Genomic DNA, 25591 nt, shown 5'->3' with positions numbered 1-25591 from the left:
TGCCAGAGGGAATGGCCGGGGCGGGGAATGGGGCATGCGGGGGCAGGAGCTGCGGTGCAGACCGGGGCCACTGTGTAGCCTGTTGGACCTGGTTGGGCACAGGGGTAGGCACCATGCTAACATGTCTGCTTTTCACCCGCAGCAGAGAATGTACTTTGGAATACAACCAGGAATGGCGGCCTTCATCCCTGCCACCACAGCCCTGTGGGATTCACTGAGGCTGCATGAGCAGGAGCTGTTCGGGGAGGACCCTGCAGCGATGTAGTCTGCCCAGAGAAACAGGGGCCAGCCAGTGAGGATGGAGAGCCGTCCTCCCAACAGTACAAGGAGGAAGTGGGAAGAAGGCGCTAAATAAGGCCTGGTGTGTACCAGCAGCTGTCATTTGAGGACCTGCCAGACCAGTCACGTGGCAGAAGACTCCTACTGAGCAGGAGGACAGTGTGTGGATGGCCATGATGAACAGGGCATGGGACCCGGGCATGGGCCTCCAGGTTCACCAACTAGGGGACTTCACGAATCCCACCCCCACAGCCCGCATGCTGACCACTCTGTCCCCCGACAACCCGGCCTACACCAGCAACCCCCCCTCCCACCGCCCTCCGTGATTCCTAACTGTGGGTGTAGCCCCATGGTAGGCTGTAACAGCAGATCTGGTTCATGGGATCGAGGATGATGACGACCTGCTCTGTGATGAGCTCTGGTACTCCACATCATTGGGAAACACCTGACTCATGCCCATGGTAGTTACTTTCCACATGCCAGGGTGATCCCTGCATGAGACCTGGCCATTCAATCACATGGTTCCATGGAAGGCGGAGGTGGGGACGAGAGGGAAGGAGAGGGACAAGGTACTCAGGTGATGCGTGAGCTCCGACATGTGACCCCGGCCCGTGACCACTTCCACTGACATTGAATAAAGCCCATGAATTGTAGAACCTCTCCATCCTTCCCCTCAGTTAAAATTTGACCTTTTCAAGCGTCAAGAATTCCAAACGGTTCCCCCGCCACGCCAGGGCACAGGGTGGGGAGGTTGATCTCCACCCTAACAGGATCCTCCTTCGGCGAACAACAAGGCGAAGGCTACAACATCTACCTCCGCGCCCTTTTCCAGCCCTGGCTGGTCCTACATCCCAAATATGGCCTCATAGAACATATAGAACATAGAACAGTACAGCACAGAACAGGCCCTTCGGCCCTCGATGTTGTGCCGAGCAATGATCACCCTACTTAGAACATAGAACATACTTAAACCCACATAACCCGTATACCCGTAACCCAACAATCCCCCCATTAACCTTACACTACGGGCAATTTAGCATGGCCAATCCACCTAACCCGCACATCTTTGGACTTTGCACATCATGAAGGCCAGGGTCCAGTTTCACATGCACCACTTTAGAGGTTACTCTAAACACCTCCCTCCAGTAATCCATCAGCTTTGGACAGGATCAAAACATTGCATTCCACCCCCCCCCCCCCCCCCCCCACCCTCCCGCAATGTTCACACACATCCTCCACCCCCCTCAAAGAGTCGGCTCATCCTCGCCCTTGTAAGGTGTGCTCTATACACCACCTTCAGCTGTATCAGCCCCAACATCACACAAGAGGTGGAGGCGTTCACCCTCCGGAGCACCTCACACCAGAACCCATCCTCCATACCCTCTCCCAACTCTTCCTCCCATGTTGCCTTGTTCCCTTCTCGCGGCACCTTCTCCTCCTCGGAAATAGCCCTGTAAACCACCGACACTACCCCCTTCTCCAGTCCCCCTGTCGTCAGCACCTCCTCCAGCAATGTGGAAGCTGGCTCTAGTGGGAAGCACTGTATCTCCTTTCTGGCAAATTCTCAAACCTGCATGTATCTAAACATTTCCCCCTGCTCCAGTCCATACTTCGCTCCCAGCTCCCTCACTCCTGCAAACCGACCTCCAAGAAGCAAATCTTTTAGTGTCCGAATTCCTTTCTCCTCCCATCTCCAAAAATTTCCATTCCACTTCCCTGGCTCAAATCTATGGTTCCCCCGAATCAGCATTTCCCTTGACCCTGCCCCCAACCTGAAGTGCTGTCGAAACTGCCTCCAAATTCTCAATGAAGCTATTATTACCGGACTCCCTGAGTATTTCCCCGGAGCTATCGGGAGCGGCGCTGTTGCTAGTGCCTTCAATCCCGACCCCCTGCACAAACTCTCCTTCATTCTGACCCACTGGGAATCAACCCCTCTGACCCAGCCCCGCACCTTCTCCACATTCGCCGCCCGGTAATAATTCGGAAGACCCAAACCCCCTGCCTGCCTTCCTCTCTGAAGCTGCACCTTTTTAATTCTGGCCCCTCCCCATATGAATGAGATAATCATCCCTTCAACCTCTCTAAAAAATGCCTTTGGCAGGAAAATCGGCAGGCATTGAAAAATAAACAGGAATCACGGCAGCACATTCATTTTAACCGCCTGCACCCGACCCGCCAGTGATGGAGGGAGACCATCCCACCTTACCAGATCCCTCCCCACCAAACTAGAAATGTTGCACCTGCGAAGCCCCCCCCCCCCCCAATCTTGAGCAATCTGCACCCTCAGGTATCTAAAGTGAGTCCCTGCATTACGGAATGGCAGCCCCTACCCCCCCATCCCTGCCCCCACCCCTGGCCGAGACACCACAAAATATTCACTCTTGTCTAGATTTAATTTGTACCCTGAGAAAGACCCAAACACCCGAAGCAGCTCCAGTATCCCCCCTATTGACACACTCGGTTCTGACATGTATAATAACAAGTCATCGGTATATAAGAACACCCTGTGCTCTATCCACAGCCCCCCCCCCCCCCCCCCCCCCCCCTCCGCCCCCGGCACTATTCCTTCCCATGCCACCAAACTTCTTAATGCGATGGCCAATGGCTCAATCGCAAGTGCAACCACAGGGGGGGACATAGGACATCCCTGCCTAGTCCCACGGTGGAAAGTATTCTGAGCTGATATTATTTGTGCGAACACTGGCCCTCGGCTCCTTGTATAGTAGCTTTACCCAGTCCACAACTCTGGGTCCAATTCCAAACCACTCTCGAACTGCCATCAAGTACCCCCATTCTACCCGGTCAAACGCTTTCTTGATGTCCAATGCCACAACCACCTCTGTTTCCTTCCCCTTCGCCGGTACCAGAACCACGTTGAATATCCTCCTAACGTTCGAAAAGAGCTGGCTCCCTCTCACAAACCCCGTCTGATCTTCACCTCTCACCTTCGGGAGGCACCCCTCTAGCCTACCTGCCAGTACCTTGGCCAATATCTTTGTAGTTTTTTGAAGAATAAAGGGATTAAGGGTTATGGTGTTCGGGCCGGAAAGTGGAGCTGAGTCCACAAAAGATCAGCCATGATCTAATTGAATGGCGGAGCAGGCTCGAGGGGCCAGATGGCCTACTCCTGCTCCTAGTTCTTATGTTCTTATGTGTCCACGTTTAGAACATAGAACATAGAACAGTACAGCACAGAACAGGCCCTTCGGCCCTCGATGTTGTGCCGAGCCATGATCATCCTACTCAAACCCACGTATCCACCCTATACCCATAACCCAACAACTCCCCCCCTTAACCTTACTTTTTTTTAGGACACTACGGGCAATTTAGCATAGCCAATCCACCTAACCCGCACATCTTTGGACTGTGGGAGGAAACCGGAGCACCCGGAGGAAACCCACGCACACACGGGGAGAACGTGCAGACTCCGCACAGACAGTGACCCAGCCGGGAATCGAACCTGGGACCCTGGAGCTGTGAAGCATTTATGCTAACCACCATGCTACCGTGCTGCCTGTACTACGTCTTAATCCCTGTTATTTTTTAACCTTTCCTACCCACCCCATCATCCACCACCATCTTGTGTGTGTCTGGCTGCAGAGTGGGACAGGGTTTTGGGAATAGTTAGGCAAGTAGACCTTTGTTGCATTATTTCCATTATATGTTTATCTTTTATTACTGTCATAAATAAAGTTATTTAATGTTTTACTTATAAATCCGGTTCCTGTAACTCATTGGAGCAGTCAAGGTAAATAAAGTTATTTAATGTTTTACTTATAAATCCGGTTCCTGTAACTCATTGGAGCAGTCAAGGTAAATAAAGTTATTTAATGTTTTACTTATGAATCCGATGTCTGTAACTCATTGGAGCAGTCAAGGGTTAAAAGATCGAAGGAAACTTTATGAATTAATGGTTAATTCACTTATGTTGGGACTCAGTGATCTGTGGGACTGCAATTGATTGTGCAGTCACCCAGGGCATCGTAACATAAATTGGAGCCTCGTCTGGGATTTGAAACCTTAGATGGCGAATTTGGGGTGCAGAGTAAATAATGAAGCAGCACCAAGTTTGTAGTAATATAACAGGATGGCTTTAAAAGCAGCGAAGCAGTTTCTCCCGGTGGAAGAAATAACTCTGGTTTATTTGGAGCAGCTTCGCAAAGAAGAAGGCCATTCAGCCCATCGAGTCTGCACCAGCCCTTGGATATAGCACCCCACCTAAACCCACACCCGTAAGCCAGCAACCCCACCTAACGTATTGGATACTAAGGGAATTTAACATGGCCAATCCACCTAACCTGCACACCTTTGGTCTGTGGGAGGAAACCGGAGCACCCGGAGGAAACCCACGCAGACACGGGGAGAATGTGCAGACTCCACACAGACAGTGACCCAAGATGGGAATCAAACCTGGGACCCTGGAGCTGCAAAGCAACTGTGCTAACCACTGCGCTACACTGGGAATAACCGTTTGTACCAGCTAAAGCTAAAAAGGCTGGGGTAATTGATGTGATTAGTCAACATTTAAATTTGAGGGAAAACAGACAATACATTTCAGGCCTTATTACAACAGTAAGTAGAATTGGTTAAAATCCAAATTCAAATGAAACAGCAAAATGCAGCAAAAACAGAGAGAAATAGGGGAGGCAGTGGTGTAGTTGTATTGTTGCTTATAATCCAGAGACCCAGAATCATGCTCTGCGGATCACAGTTCAAATCCCTCTTGAGTGATTGGAGTTGATGGAGTTGCTAGCCAACTCCATCAAGATGCCATCACGTGCTATGCGACAGAACATAAGAGGTCTGCCGGATCAGTCCAAATGACCTGTCCACCCATCGCCCCCCCCCCCCCCCCCCCACCCTTACTGGGGCACTGCCAGCCAGACCTCGGCGATACTTTCCACCGCACCCTAAATGACCGCCCTGCCCGCAGCAAATCACCTCAATATCTGGCTTCTGCAATGAAATACATTGGGAACTGGATACAGTCCTGACAATGGACACTGACTGTCACATTGCTGTGCCACCTGAGCAGGGCCAGTGACTCCCCTGACATTTAACACAGTGGGTGGGGGGAAATCCACCCACTGCCTGATGCAGGTGTGTCTTATTCAGAGGATAGGTACAAAACATTGGTGTTTCTCACCTTGCTAAACCAGGAAAATAATGAGTTCTGGCAAGAATTATAGATTCTTTTCAGTTTTTCTGCACAAATGGAAAAGAATCCAACAGATCAGAATTTTTCATGTTTGATCTATCATCTGTTGAGTTTCCTGCCATCAGCCACCAGTGTTGGTGCTGTTACGGTTGTGCGGGCACCAGCTGAGGACAAGATCAGACTAGGTTGGGTGGCACGGTAGCACAGTGGTTAGCACTTTTGCTTCACAGCTCCAGGGTCCCAGGTTCGATTCCCCGCTGGGTCACTGTATGTGCAGAGGCTGCACGTTCTCCCCGTGTCTGCGTGGGTTTCCTCCGGATGCTCCGCTTTCCTCCCACAAGTACCAAAAGAAGTGTTGTTAGGTAATTTGGACATTCTGAATTCTCCCTCTGTGTATCCGAACAGGTGGTGACTAGGGGCTTTTCACTAACTTCATTGCTGTGTTAATGTACGTCTACTTGTGACAATAAAGATTATTATAATAAAATAGCGGCTTGCAGTGGTGTGTGTGGGGCGGTGGGGGGGTTTCTGCTCACAACCAAATGTCTGTGATGTTGTTGCACAGGACATGAACTTTTAAAAAAGAATCACAACAGAAAAGGATTTAACAATCTCCTATTCTCCCATCCAACAATCAAGGTGGAAGTGGGAATTAGGTAGACTTGTGCTTTGCTGGGCCCCTCCCAGGTTGAAGACTCTGACCCATACTCTGTCCTCCACCCAAAACGTAGAGTGGGAGTGGGACTTTTGCAGTATGGGTGTTTGCTTGGCCCCTACTAGACTGACGGCTCTGTCCTGTCCTCTGTCCCTCCACCTCCACCCTATCCCCATAACCCAGTAACCCCATCCAACACTAGGACAATTTTGGACACTAAGAGCAATTTACCATGGCCAATCCAGCTAACCTGCACATCTTTGGACTGTGGGAGGAAACCGGAGCACCCGGAGGAAACCCACACAGACACAGGGAGAACGTGCAGACTCCGCACAGACAGTGACCCAAGCTGAGAATCGAACCTGGGACCCTGGAGCTGTGAAGCAATTGTGCTATCAACTATGCTACCGTGCTGCCCTGGGACCCTCCATGACGTGAGATCGCTGGACCACTCCTGGGCTGAAGACTCTGCCCCACCTATCGACTGCACAGAGCGGGTTAACCACACCTGCGTCCTCCCTTGTGGAACCGACAGTTGCAGTAACTTGTATAGGCTTGAATTGTTTGCCTTGTAGCAGAGGAGACTGAGGGGAGACATGATTGAGATGTATTTTTCCCTTGATGGAGGGATCAATGACCAGGGGCCATAAGTTTAAGGTAAGGGGCACAAGGTTCAGAGGGGATGTGAGGAAAAACATTTTTACCAGAGGGGGTGGGAGTTTGGAATTTGCTACTTAAGACAAATACTCTCATGACATTTAAGAAAAATTTAGATGTGCACTTGTGATTTCCAAGGCATACAAGACCATGTGCTGGAAATTGGAATTTGAATAGTTAGGCGGTTGTTTTTGACCAGCAGACACAATGGACCAAAGAACCTTTTCTGTGCTGTCTGACTCTACGACTTGGAAGTTCCCCAAGTCACTCACCATCCTGACATCGGCTGTTCCTTCACTGTTTCGAGTCCAGATACCTGGAACTCCCTCCCTTACAGCACCATGGGTGTCAGAGGCTTTTCCCCAGGGTAGAGGGGTCAATTACTAGGGGGCATAGGTTTAAGGTGCAAGGGGCAAGGTTTAGAGTAGATGTACGAGGCAAGTTTTTTACACAGATGGTGCCTGGAACTCGCTGCCGGAGGAGGTGGTGGAAGCAGGGACGATAGTGACATTTAAGGGGCATCTTGACAAATATATGAATAGGATGAGAATAGAGGGATATGGACCCAGGAATTGTAGAAGATTTTAGTTTAGACGGGCAGCATGGTCAGCGCAGGCTTGGAGGGCCGAAGGGCCTGTTCCTGTGCTGTACTTTTCTTTGTTCTTTGTGTAGCTACATGGTAGGGACTGCAGCGGTACAATAACTAATCTCACCACCGCCTTCTCAACACCAGGTTAAAGTCCAACAGGTTTGTTTCGAATCACTGGCTTTCAGAGCGCAGCAGAGGCGGAACATTGCGGAGGCCCCATAGAATACCTGGTTGGTTGGGCCCACTTTCACCGGCGGAAGGAGCTGTGCTCTGAAAGCTGGTGATTCCAACAAACCTGCTGGACTATAACCTGGGGTGTTGTAAGATTTCTTACTGTGCCCATTCCGCTGCAACACCGTCATCTCCACAGGGATGGGTAATGAACGCTGGGCACAGCAACGCACAAATAAAGAAAAGCTTCCTTTAATTTTGTATCCAATACAAGCCAGCGATTTAAATGCATGAAGGAAAACAAGTAAGTGTTTGGCGAAATGTGGGCGCTGACACCCAGCAATCTCCGCGCGCGGGGGAAGTGCAGTGAGTGGGTGAGCAGCTGGAGAGGCAGAGACAGAGAGAGAGCCTGGAGCCGGGGGCCGGCCACTGGAGCCAGGACCCCGCCGGAGGACCCAGGCGCTGGACCTGGCCGCTGGAGCCGGGACCCCGCCGGAGGACCCAGGCGCTGGACCTGGTAAGGAAGAGGTTCCCGCGGCCGCAGGGGCCGGAATCAGAAGCGGTCCTTCCCGCGGCTCCCCCCGCCCCGTCCCGCGGCTCCCCCCACCCCGTCCCGCGGCTCTCCCCACCCCACCCCGTCCCGGTGCGGGGCCACCCATCCTGCCAGAGCGACCCACAGAGCTGACATCAGGGGGAGGCACAAATGAGTGCTTCCAGTGACCAGGAGAGATTGGAACCAGGGAATCCCCACAGTGCAGGAGGAGGCTATTCGGCCCATCGTGTCTGCACCCTACCCCATTCACCCACCTCATCGCCATAACTCCATAACCAAACCTGACCTACACCTCTGGACTTGATTCGGTGATGCAATAGGGAGGAGGTGTTGTGCTGGTGGAGGGCGTGCCCTCATGGGTATGGGTGACCCTGGGAAAGGGTGTCATCTTGGGTGGTCCCACTGGCCAGGAGAGATTATTTGAACTGGGTACTCCTGGGGGGTGGCGAGGCCCCCAGGGGAGGAGGGGTGGTCCCTGTACCCAGGTGAGATTGTTTGAAAAAAAGATAATGCTGGAAAAGTCTCAGCAGATCTGGCAGCATCTGTGGAGAGAGAAACAGAGTTAACGTTTTGGATCTGAACTGCCCTTCTGTAAGACGAGCTTATAGCCACTAGATCTCTATTTGAGGTTGTATGATTTTTGCCCCATGGAAGTGGCAGGGCTGCAGTGTCCCAGTGACCAGGAATGGTTCATTTGATTTGTTTCTCAGTGGGGCACAGTGGCACAGTGCTTATACTGCTGCCTCATACCAGGAACCCGGTGACTGTGTGCAGTTTGTACATTCTCCCCGTCATTGCGTTGGTTTCCTCCGGGTGCTCCGGTTTCCTCCCACAGTTTAAAGTGCAGGTTAGGTGGATTCATCACACTACATTGTCCCTTAGAGTAGTATTGCAGGAATAATGTGGGCTGTATTGGTAGTCTAGGTAGAGTGGACTTTCAAAGGGTCTGTGCAGACTCGATGGGCTGAATGACCACTTTCTGCACTGCAGGGATTCTTTGATTGTAAGCACCCAGGCAGAGTGAGGGTGGCCAACCCTTTAGCATTGCCCCCAGAATTAGTTTTAGCATGTGCAGTACCCACCATCCAGGTAATAAGTTCCGCAGTGGCCAAACAGAGCTCTATGAAGCCTCCGCTGAATTCTGTCAGGGGGCAGTCTACAGCTGCACTCCGGGTTCGCCCTGATTGCCCGCTTGGGTCAATTTGCAGCAAAAATGCCCTTGACAACTGCAGGATCTTGAGAGGGAGAAGCGGGAGTCAGATGTGACAGTATTACAATTAAATAAGGGTAACTACAAAGACATGAGGGAAGAGCTGTTGAGAGTTGATTGGACAAGGAACCTAGCAGGGAAGATAGTGGAACAGCAATGGCAGGGGTTTTGGGGGATTATTCGGGAGGCAAAACAGAAATTGATCCCAAGGAGGAGGAAACATGGTAAGGGCAGGCAAGGCATCGATGGTTGACGAGGGAAGTCAAGGACAGCATAAAAGCAAAAGAAAAAGCATACAAAGCGGTGAGGATTAGTGAGAAGCCAGACGATTGGGAAGCCTCTAAAAGTGAGCAGGGGACAACGAAAAAAGCAATAAGGGGAGAGAAGATGAAATATGAGTGCAAGCTAGCTAGTAATATAAAAGGAGATAGGAAGAGTTTCTTTCAATATATAAAAGATAAGAGTGGGGAAAAGATAGACAATGGACCACTGGAAAATGTGGCTGGAGAGGTAATAATAGGAAGCAAAGAAATGGCAGAAGAACTGAATAGTTATTTTGCATCAGTCTTCACGGTGGAAAACATCAGTGGGATGCCAGAGCTCCAGGTGAATCAGGGGACAGAGGTGAGTGCAGTGGTCATCGCTAAGGAGAAGGTTCTGGGGAATCTGAAGGTGGATAAGTCACCTGGACTGGATGGACTACACCCCAGGGTCCTAAAAGAGATAGCTGAGGAGATTGTGGAGGCATTGGTGGTGATCTTTCAGGATTGGAGGCAGGAAGGGTCCCAGAGGACTGGAAAGTGGCTAATGTGACACCATTTTTCAAGAAGGGAGGGAGGCAGAAGATGGGAAATTATAGGCCGGTTAGCCTGACTTTGGTCATTGGTAAGATTTTAGAGTCCATTATTAAAGATGAGATCGCAGAGTACTTGGAAGTGCATGGTAAAATAGGACTGAGTCAGAACAGCTTTGTCAAAGGGAGGTCATGTTGACAAATTTGTTAGAGTTCTTTGGGGGGTAACCAGAAAGTCAGACAAAGGAGAAGTAGTGGACATGATTTCTTTAGATTTCAGAAGGCCTTTGAAAAGGTGCCGCATAGGAGATTGGTAAATACGTTAAGAGCCCATGGTGTTAAGGTAAGATCCTGGCATGGTTAGAGGATTGGCTGACTGGCAGAAGGCAGAGAGTGGGGACAAAGGGGTCTTTTTCAGGATGGCAGCTGGTGACTAGTGGTGTGTCTCAGGAGTCTGTGCTGGGACTACAACTTTTCACAATGTACATTAATGATCTGGAAGAAGGAACTGATGGCACTATTGCAAAGTTTGCAGATGATACAAAGCTCTGTAGAGGGACCTGCAGTATTGAAGCAAGGGGCTGCCGAAGGATTGGACAGGCTAGGAGAGTGGGCAATGAAGTGGCAAAAGAAATACAATGTGGAAAAGTGTGAGGTTATGCACTTTGGAAGGAGGAATTTAGGCACAGACTATTTTCTAAATGGGGAAATGCTTAGGAAATCAGAAGCACAAAGGACTTGGAATCCTTGTTCATGATTCTCTTAAGGTTAACATTCAGGTTCAGTCAGCAGTTAAGAAGGCAACTGCAGGACTTCGGGTGGCGGCCTTGGAGGAGTAGGTCGCACATTTGATAGCTCCCGCTTGTGACGGAATATTTGGACTATTTCTCCCGCTTTTTTTCTGAATTTTACTGGATTAATCGGGGAGAGTGAGACGGTGAGGAGAAATCCCCCACTGGTATATGGCGAATTAGAACATAGAACTGTACAGCACAGTACAGGCCCTTCGGCCCACGATGTTGTGACAAACTAGTCTGAAACTGAGATCAAATCAACCTACTCCCAATCATTCACTCCATATGCCTATCCAGTAACCACTTGTTAGTTCCTAAAGTGTCTGACTCCACCACCATTGCTGGGAGTGCGTTCCACGCCCCAACAACTATCTGAGTAAAGAACCTAACTCTGACATCCATCCTATATCTCCCACCATGAACCTTATAGTTATGCCCCCTTGTAACAACTACATCCACCCGAGGAAAAAGTCGCTGAACGCCCACTCTATCTATCCCTCTCATCATCTTATACACCTCAATTAAGTCACCTCTCATCCTCCTTCGCTCCAATGAGAAAAGTCCTAGCTCCCTCAACCTTTCCTCATAAGACCCACCCACCAATCCAGGCAGCATCCTGGTAAATCTCCTTTGCACCCTTTCCAATGCTTCCACATCCTTCCTATAATGAGGTGACCAGAACTGCACACAATACTCCAAATGTGGTCTAACCAAGGTCTTGTACAGTTGCAGCATAACCTCACGGCCCCTGTTAATAAATGCTAACACACGATAGGCTTTCTTCACGGCTCTATTCACTTGGGTGGCAACTTTCAGAGATCTATGGACATGAACTCTGCGATCTCTCTGCTCCTCCACATTATTCAGAACCCTCTAGTTAACTCTGTAATCCGCATTCAAATTTGTCCGACCAAAATGAATCACCTCACACTTATCAGGGTTAAACTCCATCTGCCACTTTTCAGCCAAGCTCTGCATCCTATCAATGTCTCTTTGCAGCCTACAACAGCCCTCCACATTATCCACTACTCCACCAATCTTGGTGTCATCAGCAAATTTACTAACCCAACCTTCAACTCCATCATCTAAGTTATTGATAAAAATCACAAATAGCAGAGGACTCGGCACTGATCCCTGTGGTACACCGCTGGTAACTGGGCTCCAGGATGAAAATTTACCATCTACCACCACCCTGTCTTCTATGTGATAGCCAGTTATTGATCCAATCGGCCAAATTTCCCTCTATGCCATGGCTCCTTACGTTCTGCATGAGCCGACCATGGAGCAACTTATCAAACACCTTACTAAAATCCGTGTATACACCATCAACTGCTCTACCTTCATCTATGTACTTAGTTACCTCCTCAAAGAATACAATCAAACTTGCGAGGCAAGACTTACCCCTCACAAATCCGTGCTGACTATCCTGGATTAAGCTGTATCTTTCCAAATGATTATAAATCCTATCCCTCAGGACCCTTTCCAATAATTTACCAATGACTGAAGTGAGACTAACCGGCCTACAATTCCCAGGGTTATAGCCATTCCCTTTCTTGAACAAGGGGCCAACATTCGACTCGGATGTCTCGGATCGTGTTTTCGGGATCCTTAAGGGGGAGGGGGAGCAGCCCCAAGTCGTGGTCCACATAGGCACCAATGACATAGGTAGGAAAAGGGATAGGGATGTACGGCAGGAATTCAGAGAGGTAGGGTGGAAACTTAGAGCTAGAACAATCAGAGTTATTATCTCTGGGTTGTTACCCGTGCCACGTGCTAGTGAGACAAGGAATAAGGAGAGAGAGCAGTTGAACACGTGGCTACAGGGATGGTGCAGGAGGGAGTGTTTTAGATTCCTGGATAATTGGTAGGTGGGACCACTACAAACGGGATGGTCTACACCTGGACCAGAGGGGTACCAATATCCTGGGGGGGAAATTTGCTAATGCTCTTTGGGAGGGTTTAAACTAGTTCAGCAGGGGATTGGGAACCTGAATTGTAGCTCCAGTATACAGGAGGTTGAGAATAGTGAGGTCATTGTTAAGGTTTCAAAGTTTCAGGAGTGTACCGGCAGGCAGGAAGGTGGTTTAAAGTGTGTCTACTTCAATGCCAGGAGCATCCTGAATAAGGTGGCTGAACTTGTGGCATGGGTTGGTACCTGGGACTTCGATGTTGTGGCCATTTCGGAGACATGGATAGAGCAGGAACAGGAATGGTTATTGCAGGTGCCGGGGTTTAGATATTTCAGTAAGTTCAGGGAAGGTGGTAAAAGAGGGGGAGGGGTGGCATTGTTAGTCAAGGACAGAATTACGGTGGCAGAAAGGACGTTTGATGAGGACTCGTCCACTGAGGTAGTATGGGCTGAGATTAGAAACAGGAAAGGTGAGGTCATCCTGTTATGGATTTTCTATAGGCCTCCGAAAAGTTCCAGAGGTGTCGAGGAAAGGATTGTAAAGATGATTCTGGATAGGAGCAAAAGTAACAGGGTAGTTGTCATGGGGGACTTTAACTTTCCAAATATTGACTGGAAACGCTATAGTTCGAGTACTTTAGATGGGTCCGTTTTTGTCCAATGTGTGCAGGAGGGTTTCCTGACACAGTATGTAGATAGGCCAATGAGAGGCGAGGCCATATTGGATATGGTACTGGCTAATGAACCAGGACAATTGTTAGATTTGGAGGTAGGTGAGCACTTTGGTGAGAGTGACTACAATTCAATTACATTTACTTTAGTGATGGAAAGGGATAGGTATACACCACAGGGCAAGAGTTATATCTGGGGGAAAAGCAATTATGTTGCGATGAGGGAAGACGTAGGATGCATCGGATAGGGAGGGAAACTGCAGGGGATGGGCACAATGGAAATGTGGAGCTTGTTCAAGGAACAGCTACTGCGTGTCCTTACATAGAACATAGAACATACAGCACAGAACAGGCCCTTCGGCCCTCGATGTTGTGCCGAGCAATGATCACCCTACTTAAACCCACGTAACCCGTATACCCGTAACCCAACAATCCCCCCATTAACCTTACACTACGGGCAATTTAGCATGGCCAATCCACCTAACCCGCACATCTTTGGACTGTGGGAGGAAACCGGAGCACCCGGAGGAAACCCACGCACACACAGGGAGGACGTGCAGACTCCACACAGACAGTGACCCAGCCGGGAATCGAACCTGGGACCCTGGAGCTGTGAAGCATTGATGCTAACCACCATGCTACCGTGCTGCCTGTTGGGTTACGGGTATAGGGTGGATACGTGGGTTTGAGTAGACAAAGGGTGGTTGTTGATGGGAAATGTTCAGGAAGACAGAGTACTGGGCTAATGGTAAGATTCTTGGTAGTGTGGACGAGCAGAGATCTCGGTGTCCATGTACATAGATCCCTGAAAATTGCCACCCAGGTTGAGAGGGTTGTTAAGAAGGCATACGGTGTGTTAGCTTCTATTGGTAGAGGGATTGAGTTTCGGAGCCATGAGGTCATGTTGCAGCTGTACAAAACTCTGGTGCGGCCGCATTTGGAGTATTGCGAACAGTTCTGGTCGCCACATTATAGGCAGGAGGTGGAAGCATTGGAAAGGGTGCAGAGGAGATTTACCAGGATGTTGCCTGGTATGGAGGTAAGATCTTATGAGGGAAGGCTGAGGGACTTGAGGCTGTTTTTGTTAGAGAGAAGAAGGTTAAGAGGTGACAATTGAGGCATACAAGATGATTAGATAGGGCGGACAGTGAGAGCCTTTTCCCTCAGATCGTGATATCTAGCACAAGGGGACATAGCTTTAAATTGAGGGGAGATAGATATAGGACAGATGTCAGAGGTAGGTTCTTTACTCAGAGACTAGTAAGGGCGTGGCATGCCCTGCCTGCAACAGTAGTGACTCACCAACACTAAGGGCATTCAAATGGTCATTGGATAGGCATATGGATGATAAGGGAATAGTGTAGATGGGCTTCAGAGTGGTTTCACAGGTCGGCGCAACATCGAGGGTCGAAGGGCCTGTACTGCGCTGTAATGTTCTTTGTTCTATGACTCTCTCCAGTCTTCTGGCACTATTCCTGTAGACAGTGAGGACATAAAGATCAAAGCCAAAGGCTCTGCAATCTCATCCCTCGCCTCCCAAAGAATCCTATGATATATCCCATCAGGCCTAGGGGACGTATCTATCCTCGGGCTTCTCAAAATTTCTAACACATCTTCGTTCCGAATATCTACCTCCTCCAGCCTACCAGCCTGTATCGCACTATCCTCCTCAACAACATGGCCCTTCTCCTTTGTGAAAACTTATTAATTTAGGGCCTCTCCGATATCTTCAGACTCCATGCACACGTTCCCACGACTGTCCTTGACCGGCCCTAATTTGGTCATTCTTTTATTCCTCACATAAGTGTAAAAAGCCTTGGGGTTTTCCTTGATCCTACCGGCCAAGGACTTCTCATGCCCCCTTCGAGCTCTCCTAAGCCCTTTCTTGAGCTCCTTCCTAGCTATCTTGGGCGGAATTCTTCGCAACGGCTGACGCTTCACGACGGCGTCGGAGGCCGCTCCTCGCCCCCTATTCCCCCCCCCCCCCCCCCCCCCGGGGGGCTAGGAGCGGCGTTGTGGGGAACTCGGCTGCCGGGCCTTGACGCTGGCGTCAAGGTGGCGCGCTGAGAATGACGCGGCCGGCGGCGCCTAATGACGTCAGCTGCGCATGCATGGTTGCTGTCTTCCACTGCCCTGCAAGATGTGGTGGCTTGATCTTGCGGGGCGGCGGAGGGGAAAGAGTGCGTCTCTTGGAGACACCGGCCCGACGATCGGCGGGCACCGATCGCGGGCCAGTCCCCTCCCGAGCACGGCCATGGTGCTCGCTCCCCTCTCTGCCCCCCCGCAGGCCCCAAACTCACCTTTTGCGATATGTTCATGCTGGCAGTGACCAGGTGTGGTTGCTGCCGGCGTGAACAGGTCGGGAACGGCAGGCCGCTCGGCCCATCCGGGCCGGAGAATCGCGGGTCTCTGTGAAAAACGGCGATCCGCGATTTTCCATTTTGGGGGGGGTGGGAGAATCGCGGGGGGGGGGGGGGGGGGGGGGGAGGGGGGGTGGGTGTGCCAGAGCGGCCCTCCCGTGATTCTCCCACCCAGCCTGGGCAGCGGAGAATCGCCCCCCCTTATATCCCTCAAGTGCCCTAACTGAACCTTGTTTTCTCATCCTTACATAAGCCCTCTTCTTCCTCTTGAAAAAACGTTCAACCACTTTTGTAAACCATGGTTCCTCACTCGACCATTTCCTCCCTGCCTGACAGGGACATACATATCAAGGGCACGCAGTATTTGCTCCTTGAACAAGCTCCACATCTCAACTGACAGTTCCTGTTTCCATCTTATGCTCCCCAATTCTTGCCTAATCGCATCGTAATTACCCTTCCACCAGTTATAAATCTTGCTCTGCCGTATGTTCCTATCCATCTCCATTGCTATAGTGAAAGAGACCGAATTGTGGTCACTATCTCCAAAATGACCAAATCTAACACTTGGCCCGGTTCATTACCCAGTACCAAATCCAATGTGGCCCCGCCTCTTGTCGGTCTAGCCACATATTGTGTGAGGAAACCCTCCTGCACACACTGGATAAAAACAGCCCCATCCAAACTATTTGAATTACAGTGGTTCCAATCAATATTTGGAAAGTTAAAGTCACCCAAGACAGCTACCCTGTGACTACCGAACCTATCCAAAATCTGTGTTGCAATCTTTTCCTCCACATCTCTGTTACTCTTTGGGGGCCTATAGAAAACACAGAAAAAAGTGACCGCTCCTTTCCTATTTCTAACTTCAGTCCACACTACCTCGGTAGACAGATCCTCCTCAAACTGCCCATCTGCAGCCACTATACTATCCTTGATTAACAATGCTACTCCTCCACCTCTTTTATCACCTTCCCTAATCTTACTGAAACATCTAAACCCCAGAACCTCCAACAACCATTCCTGCCCCTGTTCTATCCATGTCTCCGTAATGGCCACAACATCGTTGTCCCAGGTACCAATCCATGCTTCAAGCTCACCAACCTTATTCCTGATGCTCCTCGCATTGAAGTAGACACACTTCAAACCACCTTCATGCCTGCAGGTCCACTCATGTGACCTTGGTACCTTCCTCAGTACTGCACTACCCTCAACCTCCTGAACTCCAGCAACGCTATTTCCTGGATTACAAAAAATTAGTTTCCATTCCCCTGCCAAATTAGTTTAAACCCCCTCGAAGAGTTGTAGCAAATTTCCCTCCCAGGATATTGGTGCCCCTCTGGTTCAGGTGTAACCCGTCCTGTTTGTACAGGTCCCACCTTCCCCAGAATGTTCTCCAATTATCCATGTAACTGAAACCCTCCCTCCTACACCATCCCTGTAGCCACGTGTTTAACTGCCCTCTCTCCCTGTTCCTACACCTCGCTAGCATGTGGTACTGGCAGCAAATCAGAGATGACAACACGGTCTGTCCTGGCTCTCAGCTTCCACCCTAGCTCCCTGAATTCCTGTTTTAAATCCCCGTCCCTTTTCTACCTATGTCCTTGGTACCGATGTGTACCACAGCTTGTGGCAGCTCCCCCTCCCCCTTAAGGATCCTGAAAACACGATCAGAGAGGTCACGGACCTTGGCACCTGGGAGGCAACACACCAACCTTGGGCCTCTATCGTTGCCACAGAACCGCCTGTCTGTACCTCTAACTATAGAGTCTCCAATAACTGATGCTCTCCTGCTCTCCCCCCTTCCTTTCTGAGCCACAGGGACAGACTCAGTGACAGAGACCTGGCCACCGTGGCCTCTGGTAGGTTGTCCCCCCCCAACAGGTGGGAGAATTGGAGTAGAAGTGGCTGTGTAAGAAGACAAAGTTCAACAAGAAAGACGCGAGCAGAGCCGGCAATGTGGTCAAACGCCTTCTCGCCATCCAATGCCACAACCACCTTCCCTTCCCTTCCGCCGGTGCATTAACAATGTTCAAAACCCTCCTAATGTTCGAAAACAACTGCCTCCCTTTCACAAACCCCGTCTGATCCTCACCTATCACCTTTGGGAGGCACTCCTCCAGCCTACCCGCCAGCACCTTCGCCAATACTTTTGCGTCCACATTCAGAAATGATATGGGCCTATACGACCCACACTCTGTCGGATCCTTATCTTTTTTTAGCAACAGGGAAATTGATGCCTACCCCAAGGTTTGTGGCAGCACCCCCTTCCCTATCGCCTCTTCAAACATACCCACCATCAGGGGTGCCAGCTTATCCTTGAATTTTTTATAATATTCCACCAGAAACCCATCCGGCCCTGCTACCTTCCCCGACTGCATCCTCCCAATCGCATCCTTTATCTCCTGCTCCACTATCACTCCTTCTAATGTAGCCCTGTCCCCCTCCCCTAGCCTCGGGGACTCCAACCCATCTAGAAATTCCAGCATCTCGGTCTCCCCCAGGTGGCTCTGACCTGTACAACCTCTCATAAAACTCCTCAAAAACCTTGTTAATCAGCTCCGGAGCCACCACCAACTTCCCTGCCCTGTCCCTCACCTGAAGAATTTCCCTTGCCGCTGCTTCCCTCCGGAGCCGACCTGCTAACAAACGTCTTATCTCCATGTTCATAAACTGCACCCCTTGCTCATCTCAGTTGGCACACCGCCTTCCTGGTGGACAGTCGGTCAAAGCTCGCCTGTAGTTCCTTCCTCTTGCAACTTCGCTGGGTCCCCATCTTCTGCATAACTCCTAGCTACCTCCAACATCTCATCGATTACCCTCTGCCAATCCAACCTCTCCTCTTTGTCCACCCTGGCCTTAAACAAAATTACCTCACCCCTCACCACCGCCTTTAGAGCCTCCCAGACAACTGCCTTCGACACCTCCCCCGTACAGTTGAAACCTACATATTCCTTAATTACCTTTTCAATTTTCTCACAGAACCCTTGGTCCCCCAAAAACCCCACATCCAGTTTCCACTCTCTGCACTACCCCCTTTTCCAGCACCATATCCACCCAAAGCAGAGCATGATCTGACGGCAATTGCAGAGTATTCTGACCCCTTAACCCCAGCCAGCAAAGCCTTCCCCACCACGAGAAAGTCGATCCGCGAGTAAACCTTGTGGACCGCTGAGAAAAACGAGTACTCCCATTCACTCAGGTGCAGAAACCTCCAAGGGGCCACTCCGCCCATTTCCACCATTAGCCCAGCCAGCGCCTTCGGCCCCCCCCCCCCTCAGCTCATGTGTGTCCAAGTCGGGGATGGCCCCAAACACCTTCCTCGCGAATCCCACATCGTCCCAGTTGGGACCGTATACACTTAACAGCGCCACTAACCCCCTCCAGCACCCCTGTCACAATCACATATCTACCCCCCTGATCTGCCATCACCTTCTCCACCTGGAAGCGTACTCTTTTCCTGTCCATTACCGCTACCCCTCGAGCTCTTCCGTCAAATCCAGAATGCAACACCTGACTAACCCAGCTCTTTTTAAGTCTCACCTGGTCCTTCACCCTCAAGTGAGTCTCCTGCAGCATTGCCACATCAGCTTTCAGACTTTTAAGATGCGCAAGCACCCTTGACCTCTTGACCGGACCTCCTAGCCCTCTCACGTTGCACGCGACTATCCTAACTGGGAGTCTCTACCCCCCCCCCACCCTTATCCACCATCATCATACCACCGGGCCCTGCCCCATGAGCCTGACCCGCCCCTGTCCATTGTTAACATCGAACCCCTTCTCCCTGCCCCCCTCGCAAGAACCCCCTACATTTCCCCTTGAAAAAACATCTCCCAGCATCAATCCCCCCCCCTCTCGCTCGCCTCGTAGGCCCATTGAAGCCTGCTATCCAGGCTCCAATGTCCATAGCCCTCCTCTCACCTCACCTCCGTTCACTAGCTGACTTTAGTTAGCTAGCGTGGGTGGCTCCCCCGCAAAGTCATATCGTCTCCTTCCACCCAGTCCCAGAGAAAGAAAAAACAAAACCAACAATCAACTCCAACAATTCACTAAACAAAGATATAACCGTCGCAACACAGAACGCCAATCCACCCAACCATTAACTTGAACTCTGTAACAATGCAAAGAGAAGTAACTTACAATACACGTCAGTAAAAATAAATTTGTAGCATTGATACATTTTCCAGCTCCCCAAATCACAGTCCACAATCTCTCTGCCAGCTCCGCTCCTCACGTCTGTCCCAAGCCTTCTGCCCTCACGAATGCTGTCTCAAAATAAAAATCTTTGGCGTTATACGTTACCCTCAGCTTCGCCAGGTATACCATACCAAATCGCACCCCCTTCTTGTACAGTGCCGCCTTCACTCGCCCAAACGCCGCTCGTCTTTTTGCCAACTCAACCGTCAAGTCCTGGTCGATCCGAACACCAGCACCATCCCACTCACCTCGCGCTTCTGCTTCGCCCAGCTTAACACCTTCTCCTTCATGCAGTACTGATGGAAGCAGATAATTACTGTTCTTGGCGGCTCGTTCACTTTGGGTTCCGGCCTTAATGCCCGATGAGCTCGGTCCAGCTCGTACCGGGAGGGGTTCTCACCCTCCCCCATCAGCACCGCCAACTTCTCAGCAAAGTACTCTGTTGGCCTTGGGCCCTCTGTCCCTTCGGGCAAGCCCACAATTCTCAGATTGTGCCGCCTCGAGCGGTTCTCCAAGTCCTCGAGCTTTGCTCTGAGTCCTCTGTTGACCTCCACCACCCTCCGCAGCGCGTCCCCCATCGAGGTAAACTGGCCGCTGTGCTGCAACACGGCCTCCTCCACTTCCTTCACCTTCTCGCCCTGCTCTCTCACTTCGGCCAATGTCTTTGCCCCAGGTCACTTACTAGAGACATATAAGATAGTCAGAGGGTTAGATAGGGTGGACAGTGAGAGTCTCTTTCCTCGGATGGTGATGACCAACACGAGGGGACATAGCTTTAAATTGAGGGTTAGCAGATATGGGACAGATGTCAGAGGCAGTTTCTTTACTTAGAGAGTAGTAGGGGTGTGGAACGCCCTGCATGCAACAGTAGTAGACTTGCCAACTTTAAGGGCATTTAAGTGGTCACTGGATAGACATATGGATGAAAATGGAATAGTGTAGGTCAGATAGGCTTCAGATGGTTTCACAGGTCGGCGCAACATCGAGGGCCGAAGGGCCCGTACTGCGCTGTAATGTTCTATGTTCTAAGTATCAATAGAAACGAGAATTGTCTGTTCTGCACTTCTTCCCTGTAATTATGTTCTTCTGTAAACTCATTTTCCAGAGTGTTGGAAGGTGAGGATGGGAAACCTCAAGCCAAACTTCATCTCAAGATCTGACAGTCGCTCATTAATCGGCCTTGAATGCGATTTTTCTCTGAGAAAAGATTTCAAATCTCATTGTTACTGAAAATGCACTGAGCCACAAAGGCATACTAAATGAGAGCTTTTCAGTACATTGACTTTGAACAGAGCTTTATCCAGTTACACGGTCTGAAAACACATCACTTCATTCACAGAGTGGAGAAATTACACATGTGTTCTTCGTGTGGACAAGGCTTCAATTGATTGTACTGTCTGACGACACACCAGGACACCAGAACTATGGGGAAGCAATGGAAATGTGAAGACTGTGGCAAAGAATTCAGTTGTCACTCCCGACTGGAATACCATCGACGCAGTCACACTGGGGAGAGGCCGTGGAAATGTGATGATTGTGGTAAAAGATTCAATCATCGATACCTGCTGGAATACCATCGACGGAATCACACAGGCGAGAGACCATTCATCTGCTCGGTGTGTGGGAAGGGATTTGCTCAATCAGCCAACCTCATGTTGCACCAACGGATTCACACTGAGGAGAGGCCGTTCAGCTGCTCTACCTGTGGGAAGAGGTTCAGTTGTTCAGCCAACCTTAACGGACACCAACGGATTCACTCCACGGAGAGGCCATTCACCTGCTCCGTGTGTGGGAAGGGATTCACTGGATCCTCCGACCTGCTGAAACACCAGCGAACGCACAGTGAGGAGAGGCCATTTTGCTGCATGTCCTGTGGGAGCAGGTTCAAGCAGGCATCTACCCTCACGGCACACCGGCTAGTTCACACTGGGGAGAGACCATTCACCTGCTCCTCGTGTGGGAAGGGATTCACTGGGGCATCGGGCCTCCAGTCACACCAGAGAATACACACCGAGGAGAAACCATTTAGCTGCCCCTCTTGTGGGAAGAGGTTCAGGCAGTCATCCACCCTCATTGCGCACCAGCGCATTCACACTGGGGAGAGGCCGTTCACCTGCTCTGTGTGTGGAAAGGCATTCACTCATTCATCTGGCCTCCAGTCACACCAGCGAATTCACACCAAGGAGAAGCCGTTCATCTGCTCCTCTTGTGGAAAGAGGTTCAAACATTCAACTGCCCTCCATGCGCACCAACGGGTTCACACTGGCGAGAGGCCGTTCTCCTGCTCCGTGTGTGGGAAGACATTCACTCACTCCTCCAACCTTCTGTCCCACAGTCGCATCCACACCAATGAGAAGCCGTTCAACTGCACTTACTGCGGGAAGTGGTTCAGGCAGTCATCCACACTCACGGCACACCAGCGGGTTCACAGTGGTGAGAGGCCGTTCACCTGCTCCATTTGTGGGAAAGGATTCACTCAGTCCGCCAACCTGCTGATGCACCAACGCACTCACACTGGCGAGAGGTCATTCACCTGCTCTGTGTGTGGGAAGGGATTTACTCAGTCCGGCAGTCTGCTGTTACACCAACGCACTCATACTGCAGAAGACTATTCACCTGCTGTGTGCGAGGAAGCAGATTCACTGAATCACAGTACCTGCTGACACCATAAGATGGAGGAGCAGAAGTCGGCCAATCTGCATATTGGCTCTACTCCACCATTCAATGAGATCAGGACTGATCTAATGGGATAATCCTCAACTCCACCTTATTCCCATAACCCATGATTTCCTTACTGATTATACATTTGTCTATCTTGAATGTACTTTGTGAATTCCATAGACTCACTATTCTCTGAGAGAAGAAATTCCTCCTCATCTCTGTCTTAAACCTGCTGACGTACCTACCAACGTACAAACTGGCGACAGACACGTCAGCAATGACCTGAGTTCGGTGTCATTGCTACTGTTTACTCCCATTCAGGACTAATAGTCTGAAAGACGTTGTCTGATGTTAACATTCCCTCTTACTGGCTGGAGTTTAACATTCTGGGTCCGCTGATGCCTGGGCTGGACCGTCTGTGATAAAACAGCACGGTAGCATTGTGGACAGCACAATCGCTTCACAGCTCCAGGGTCCCAGGTTCGATTCCAGCTTGGGTCACTGTCTGTGCGGAGTCTGCACATCCTCCCCGTGTCTGTGTGGGTTTCCTCCGGGTGCTCCGGTTTCCTCCCACAGTCCAAAGATGTGCAGGTTAGGTGGATTGGCCATGCTAAATTGCCCTTAGTGTCCAAAATTGGCCTTAGTGTTGGGTGGGGTTACTGAGTTATGGGGATAGGGTGGAGGTGTTGACCTTGGGTAGGGGGTAGGGTGCTCTTTCCAAGAGCCGGTGCAGACTCGATGGGCCGAATGGAATCCTTCTGCACTGTAAATTCTATGTAAAACACCATCTGTCATCTTTGCCCTCAGCTCAAGAACTCGCAACAGGAGTTCATTCACAGCAAAATAGGAACTTTTACTTTATCCTTAATTGATTTTTGGTGCATAATCAAGAATTCATTGTTTGAAAGGTTCCACTCATTAACATCGCCAATTTGTGTTCATTAGTCCTTGCTGGTGGTTCTTGCAGATCTGCCGCATTTTGAAATTAATTTATCAAGGTGAATGAAGTAAAACAAAAGCTTCATTAATCAACATGGATACTGTTGGAAGTCGCGGCTTCAATCATTTAAGACGCAGCAGCACCAGTTGATAAAGGTGGGACCCCCACCCGTAACAAAGTCTGGTTTGAGACCCACTCCGCAGAGATAGCATCTGGAATTGAAGTATAAAGGAAAGTCTACCCAAAATCCAACATCAGCATTGCATGAATTGAAAGTAGCTCAGACACTGGTGCATTTGAACAGTAGTTCAAAGGGGCTGTTTAGCACACTGGGCTAAATCGCTGGCTTTGAAAGCAGACCAAGGCAGGCCAGCAGCATGGTTCGATTCCCGTAACAGCCTCCCCGAACAGGCGCCGGAATGTGGCGACTGGGGGCTTTTCACAGTAACTTAATTGAAGCCTACTCGTGCCAATAAGCGATTTTTATTTCATTTCATTAGTTCTGGATGTCCCCGATATCGGGAACATTCTTCGTGACATGGTTTGATCCAGAGGTCACATCCTCAGAATAAGGGATAAGCCATTCAGGACTGAGATGAGGAAGAACTTCTTCTCTCTGAGAGTCGTGAACTTAAAGAATTCTCTACTGCAGAAAACTGTTGGGGAAGTTTGTTGGATATATTCAAGAGGGAACTGAAAGCGCCCCTTGCGGCTAAGGAGATCAAGGGGTATGCAGAGAAAGGAAGAGTGGGATTCTGAATTTGCATGATCAGCCATGATCATATTGGATGGTGGTGCAGGTTCAAAGGGCCGAATGGCCTGTTCGTGCACCTATTTTTTAATGTAAGGTAGCCATCTCAAATGGCCACCTGCAAAGGACCATGGCAATTATGGCCAACCCAGGACTCAGACACAGTCAGAGCTAGTGTGTGCACTTGCAACCCAGATAGCTAGACGCGATCGAAACCCCCGCTCGTTTGCATTCGAATGGACCATTTCCCCAGAACAAAAGGACTGTACTCGGGTAACTGATACAGATACAGACTAACTGGCGCTTTGCTAAGAAAGCCTAAACAGCCAAGGTCAATGACCGCTCAGGACACGCCCAGCCATCAAGGCACCCGCCCCTTTATTGGTCAAAATCGAAGGCAGTGATTGAAGCCTGTCGAATTATTGGGTCCAAAACTAAGGAAACTAAGCGAAATACCAGAGGGATGAAAAGAGACACAGCCATGTTTTCGGTCTCTCTTGGCCCCGGGCCTACGCCTAAAACCAAGTGTAGCATTACGACCAGAAGACCAGTTCAAGACCAACGATCGCTACCAGACGGATGAGCCCAGCAGAAACGAAGTCACTTCTTCTACCCAGCCACGCAAGATCTGAAGGCCTTGTTCATCTGCAAAGAGCCGGTTGCCCTGAAGTTAAGTATAGGTTATTGTAGTTGTTAGATGTAGTTTAACTTGTAGTGTTTTATGTTGCATGTCGAAGTAATCCTTGTGTGTAAATAAACCATCTTTGAACTTGAACTGACTAACTGGTTGTTTGGTCTTTGATCGATATCCGGTAAAGCTTTGTGGTGGTATCATTTGATACCTGACGACTCTGAAAAGTAATATTATTATTAATAACTGCCATATCTCGTTAATTTGGCAACATTATTGGTGACGCTGGTGGGATAGTATTCCACTCCTTAAAAAGAGCAACATTATTGGCGACTCCGCCGGGACTCGACCAAGAAGTGATTTTGTCACTCCGAGAGAACCCACAAAACTTTGCATTAGAAATCCAATTGAAGAAACTTGAGAGAAACCACAAGTGTAAGGCCCGTATCGAACAAATCACCAAGATTTGGAAGTGTGTATTAACTTGCAATGCATACTAACAGAGATATAAGGTAAACTCATTAGATTTTGCGTAAAAAATATCAGGAGTATTGTGAACTGGAAAATAACCTAGACCATACCCGCTGTTCGAATCACCGCCTTATTCCCCCT

The 25591-nt window shown here is 50.0% G+C and overlaps 1 protein-coding gene across 2 annotated transcripts; it reads left to right on the top strand.

Annotated features, from left to right (window-relative positions):
- Positions 1-7677: 7677 nt before the first annotated feature.
- LOC119967770 (gastrula zinc finger protein XlCGF26.1-like) lies at positions 7678-23195 on the top strand. Of its 2 annotated transcripts, none has more exons than XM_038800727.1 (2): positions 7678-7816; positions 21102-23195. In XM_038800727.1, the coding sequence occupies exon 2, from the start codon at positions 21421-21423 to the stop codon at positions 22657-22659; it is 1239 nt and encodes a 412-aa protein (XP_038656655.1). In that variant the 5' UTR covers positions 7678-7816; positions 21102-21420; the 3' UTR covers positions 22660-23195. The 2 variants fall into 2 exon arrangements, with proteins under 2 accessions (XP_038656655.1, XP_038656654.1); XM_038800726.1 differs by lacking the exon at positions 7678-7816 and adding an exon at positions 7873-8029.
- Positions 23196-25591: the final 2396 nt, after the last annotated feature.

Source organism: Scyliorhinus canicula, chromosome 6 (genome assembly GCF_902713615.1).
Source record: "Scyliorhinus canicula chromosome 6, sScyCan1.1, whole genome shotgun sequence".
In the NCBI taxonomy this organism is placed as follows: domain Eukaryota; kingdom Metazoa; phylum Chordata; class Chondrichthyes; order Carcharhiniformes; family Scyliorhinidae; genus Scyliorhinus; species Scyliorhinus canicula.
The sequence above is the reverse complement of the archived record's forward strand: the minus strand, read 5'-3'. Positions and strand labels throughout refer to the sequence as shown.